This window comes from Tetrao urogallus (genome assembly GCF_951394365.1).
Source record: "Tetrao urogallus genome assembly, chromosome: 3".
NCBI lineage: Eukaryota > Metazoa > Chordata > Aves > Galliformes > Phasianidae > Tetrao > Tetrao urogallus.
Genome location: NC_136815.1, coordinates 52,908,888 through 52,914,887, shown reverse-complemented (window position 1 = coordinate 52,914,887; position 6,000 = coordinate 52,908,888). Strand labels below are relative to the sequence as shown.

General features: G+C 32.5%; 1 protein-coding gene across 1 annotated transcript in view; it reads left to right on the top strand.

Annotated features, from left to right (window-relative positions):
- Positions 1–1,256: 1,256 nt before the first annotated feature.
- Positions 1,257–6,000, top strand: part of LOC306944807 (cadherin-19-like) — a gene marked incomplete at both ends in the record, with an annotated part of 43,417 nt that continues 38,673 nt past the window's right edge. The window contains 2 exons of the mRNA XM_079533409.1: positions 1,257–1,454; positions 4,317–4,608. Coding sequence (XP_079389535.1) covers positions 1,257–1,454; positions 4,317–4,608 — 490 coding nt within the window. The remainder of the gene's footprint in view (positions 1,455–4,316; positions 4,609–6,000) is intronic.

The window sequence follows — 6,000 nt, the reverse complement described above, 5'->3', positions numbered from 1 at the left end:
TTCTGTTATTGTTTGCTTGATTCTATAAACACAAGCAAAGACATCACCTAATTACACCAAAGGAATTTCTTTTTGGTATTTCTCTTTTCTGCATAGTACCTTAAAGGACAGAGATAACTGTTTTCCTCAAGAAAATATTTTGAAAATATATCCTCCAATAAAAAAAAAAATCAAGTAAATATATGAAGTGGTCCTAAGGGCCCCTATTTAAGAAGTATCTACCGTCATGTTTCTTACCTATCATGTTTCGGCGTGTTGCAACTCCTAATTGTAAGACTTTGCTTATTTCAAGTTTTTGTGTTCTTGTTATTATTAATTTGTTACAAAATTGTGTCTTTGTCCTTATTTTTCAGATATGTAAACTGGAACAGAAACTATGCTCATCATCTTTGTCCATATATAGATAAATACTTCATAACATTGCTGTTTTGCCTTTCCTTAGTATTTTATTTTTTCCATCAACGCAACATTTACTTCACTAAATTCCAGAAGCCAATTTTTTAAACATCTTACTCTACCTATTATTAATCACAAACTGTTAGGCAGCAAAAGGTACTATTTTATAATGTACTGAACTTGTCAGAATTTATAATAAATTATTATATATTATTAATTTATTATATATATATGTATATATATAATATAATATAATATATATTATATATAATAATATATACAAATATATAATTTTTATATATTTCTATGTTATATAGAATATATATATAAGAATATATATTATTATATCAGACTACCAGGTCACCTGAAATTGATATCTAAGTTTCAAATGGTGTTAGGTTTAAACTCGGAGACAATTGAGAACAAAACAAAGTACTCTACAACCTTCAGGCAATACTGTGACTGCAGTTCAAAATGAGCTTTGTCTAAGCAGAAACATACAATTATTCCAATCAAATTATTCCTGGGTACAATTCAGTTGCCCAGTTTAATTTGGAAGATGAATTAATTGGAGGACGTTTTTTGCTTAAAACGTCCCTGTGTAGGATATTCATAAAGGGAACTTGATGTTCATGTCAGGGCATCTTAAGGAATCCCCAATTTAATCAGAAGCAGACTTTGTTTCAGCTCTTTCCTTTCTGGGAGGGGAGGAGGTTTTAAGATTGCAATTCAGCTCTTACATTAGCACAGAATATATAAGTAAATGTGGGAAGATAGATTTGATGCTTTGCCAAAGATTTTTCTTTTTTTTTTTTTTTTCCTTTTCCACAGATAAAAATTGCTTGAAAAGAGATCTCAGCATGAATTGCTCCACTTTTCCCTCTCTTGTGCTGGCACTGATTCTACTTCAATTTTGTTCTCCAACCACACAGAACTTCAGTGCTCAAAACACAGATCAGTCTTACACAGCAATTCAAAGAGTGAAGCGTGACTGGATATGGGAGCCACTTTTTGTAACTGAGGAAGAGACCTCAACGATGCCTATGTATGTTGGACAGGTATGACAAGTCATAATGACAGGATGATACAAGGTTATATCTAACATACTGATTATCATCTGACCAGGAAATATCAAGAAAAAGGAAGATGACCTAAGGTAGCCGTTATTGGGCAGCACAACATCTCAACATTACTGTGATCTGATTTGGGATCAAAGAGCTACTGGCACTAGAGGTCATGGTAGTAGTCAAATGCCTTCTGTCATCTGGCTCCACAATCAAGGAAACACAATGCTCACTCAGTTACTGAAACTAAAACTGCACACAGTAGAAAGAGGTACCAAAATGAAAATGCCCTGTCTTCTGAATGAAAGTTAAAGAATCGTTTATCAACATCTAGCAATTTGCTTGTGCTATTTTTGGCACTGCATCAAAGCAGCTATACTGATTGCAGTGTAGTTCACAAACAGTACTTAGAATGTTCTTCTATTACACTAAGTAGCAGCTGATTCATCCCTCATTAATTTTTAATGAACCAGATTAATACTAAATCCTTTTACCACTGAGAAACTCCAGGAATCTGCATGGTTCATTAGGTTAACGTAGCTTTTGTACAACGAGCAATTACTTTTCACCCTCCTTTAAAAATGTTCTTTAAGATAATTGTATTAATGAGACTTTATCTACTCCTTATTTTCCCTTTTTGCTCACTTTCATATTATTATTTTTTATTATTATTTATTTTTGCAAGCTAGAAGTAATTGTAATCTTGAGATCTAGTTTCATTTCTTTAAGGTACATTCTAGATGAATGAACCAAAGTAAGTTTAACTGCTAATTAACTAGCACTAAAATTTAATTGGGCCCAAAGGGTGAAGTGCTCAAAATTCATTTATTACTTTCTCTCAGCCCCTCCAAAGTAACTGCTACAGAAGTGCAATGTCTTACTTCTAGAAGAACAGGTATAGAAATATTCATTTTTTAATCTTTATTACTTTTCCCATAGCTGGGAAAAACAGTCTCCCATGAAAGAAACTTCATAAATATAATATATTTTCAGCTCTGGACAACTTTAATAATATTGTGTTTTTATTTTACACAGGTAAACTGCGGGGAATTTTAATTGAGAACTATTGTTAATTTAATGCAGTTTAACTGCTCTGTAGATCAGACATTTACTTGTGGCTTTCTGTTGAGTACAATAAACTCTGTAACTCTGTAACTCTGTTTTCTGTAAATAAAGTGAAAATCTATGATCAACTAATGACTTTTTAGTCAATAAAGACCAGAAGAAACTCTGTGAACAAAATGATAGTGGTAGACAGTCTCTATTAATTGTTATTCCGTATTATAACTCCTTATGCAGCCATTCAGATGGCTGTTAAAATTTAGCAAGTGGGACCAGACTACTCATAGAGAGATCCTGCCTCCTGGGTTCACCACATAAATGTGAACCCGCCCCATGTTTTGAACAAACTACATAAATTGAAAACTTTAGAGTTTAAGATGTTTCTATGTTAAAGAATTTAAACATCATAACCCTAAAAATGATATTTCATGTTTTTAAGGGAAATTAACTGAAAATTTAGGGCTTGAATACTTAGACAAGACTTAATACAGTAACTCTGCACTGTGTCCCTCATATCTCAGAGCAGTGTCCTGGACTCATTTTAGATGAACTGTCAACTTAATGCATAAAATTGAACAAATATACAATTCAAAATACAGCTTCCAAAGAAAAGCAGAAACTTTTACAACATCAGCAGTTATCACAAAACATTTTCAGTAGATCTGATAGAGAAGTGTGCCACAGTTATTTATTTTCTAAAGTGTGGTCTACACTGAGCTGTAGGTTTAATAAGAAAGTAAGAATGAAGCAAAACAGGATTGTTATTTAAATGAACAGGTAGACATGTAATTTACTTTTAAAACACACTACTTTGTAGGAGAAGCAAGTTGAATATATTTATATACATATATAACATTGAATTATTCAGTACTTATCCTTGCTCTTAAATATTTTGACATTTTGTTCAAAAGCCAAAATAAATTTAAAAACAAACAAACAAACAAAACAACAACAACAACAAATCAAAACAAGAAAGAAATAGGGAAATAATGATATGGTGGCAAATGATGCTGGGAAAAATATCAACTGCAGGTGACTGGCACGCTAAGTGTTTCAGTCCCTGCCATCACAGAAGTGCTGTTGCATATCGTTAACATTAATATTTTATTATGTAAAAAAATGCAGCTGGACCACACTAGTCTCCAGGACTCAGCTTCATCAAAGGAATCATCATCATAAAGTTCATCTTATCAAGATAAGAGAGGATGCAGATCATCCTGGACGGAAATGGAAAATGTCTGTCAATTTATTTCAGAATAAATAATACAGACCTATACCTCAGAATGGCTTTTCATCTTTTTAATATTACAATAAAATTGGAACACCAATCTCCGTGATGATTACACTTCATATTGCTGAGTATAAAAATTATATATATATATATATATATATATATCTGTAATAATTGTAAGACACACTTAACATTTGTAATAACAAAGAATTTAGATAATTTTTTAAGGACCTTTGCACTGTTCTCAGCATAAGCTGATAAAGCAATGAGCTAAGGCGTATACATAACATTAATTCATTTCTCTCCAAAGTGGCTGAAGCACCTTTTTCAGGTTTACCATAAGTTTATATGTCAGCTATATCAGTATTTTAAAACTGAGACACAACTGGGTAAAAATGTGACAATGCCCCCTTTCAAATATTAGTTTCCGAGAAGGTCCAGTAGTGAGGGGGTCCACTGCAGAACAAGAACATAAAAAGCTGAAAACTGATATTCCAAATTTTATTTCCACCTGAATGTGGGAATTTAATAATAATAATATTTTTTCTGCTTTTCACTTACAGCTGAAATCAGATTTAGACAAGGAGGATGGCAGCCTACAATATATTTTGTCTGGGGAGGGAGCTGACAGCATTTTTTTCATCAATGAACATGGCAAAATTTACGTGAGACAAAAGCTGGATAGAGAAAAGAAATCCTTCTACATTCTTAGAGCACAAGTAATCGATAGGAAAACTCATCTTCCTATTGAACCCGATTCAGAATTTATTATCAAAGTTCGAGATATCAATGATCATGAACCACAGTTCTTAGATGGACCTTATGTGGCTACTGTTCCAGAGATGTCACCTGAAGGTATGGCATGCTATAAACTAAAATTTTATTTCCTGATTATTATTATTTCAATCCTATATTCATTTAAAATCTTAATAGAATATTCCATAGACAACTTTTCAGTGAGAAGGAAGCCATGATATTTTACAACATTGCAAATTTAAGGAGATATATGTTTAAACTGAATTTTGTGAATAATTCCTATTAACATAGCTGCCTTTAAATGTTTAGGTACCTGCATGTTTCAGAGTTGTTTTACAGATTTCGGATTCATACTTGTGTTGAATATAGAAACCTGCCTTTTCTATAATGACTCAGCCTTGAAACAAATACTTAATTTAAAAAAAGGAAAACAAAAAAAAACAAAAAACATCATCACACTTCAGAATAGGTAGAGTACTGTAACAAGTTTGTACGGCAGGGAAGATTTTAGTCAGACAGATTTCACTGCTTTTTTAATCAAGATAGCACCCTAGTGTCTATAGAATTGTTCAGTGTATGACTATTGTTACAACCTGTCAGCTCTTCAGGCTTCTACCAATGTGATGGAAAAATAGCATACACTTAAACTTTATTGGCCACTGACCTTGCTTGACTCTTTAAGCACATAAATATAAGCTCAGATGAACTAAAATGTACTCAGCAGCCTTCTTCAGTCTCTTCTGATTTTGCTTGCCAATTAAACAGTAGACCTTTATTATACTCTGTGTAATATAAATCATACAGTATTGTAACTGGAGAAGAGTCAAATTTACATCAAAGCACTCATGATTTTCCCCCAAATATAGGGATAGTTTCCTTCCTGTAAGTAATGAGTTCAGAACAGGAATGAAGTGGGCTGATGTGATGAACTTCCTCGTATCATGTATGATGCCTACCTATTTCCACAGCCAAGCCTCTAACCCAATTGGTAAGCTTCCCTTTGTTTGGATTACATGATGGACAATTTAGTAGTATTTCAAGCTCATGAGAAAAAATAATTGAAATCATGATGTCAAAAGCAATGACTTAAACTCTGGATCAGTTCTTCCACACATCTGCATGTGTGGAAGACATCATCTTACATGTCAAAAGACATTATCTACATGTCAAAAAGATCTGGAGTATCTATCTGGAAATTTGTGTGAAAGCAGCTGACATAAACAAGTAGATTGTTATTATATAACTGTCCCAATAACTCTTCTTCAAACTTACTGAAATAATCTTTTAAATTCCTACTTTCATCTCTTGGTTATTTCTATGAAAAGAAAATTTAATATTGTGTTACTTGAAATTGTATGAATTAATGAGCACATTAACTTAATAGCATTGGGTAACAAAACATGTTTCATTCAGCATTATCCAACTTTTATGATAGTTTCAGTGAATCTTTCACAAGGAGCTGTAAATTTAATCATCTTCTGTCATTCTGGA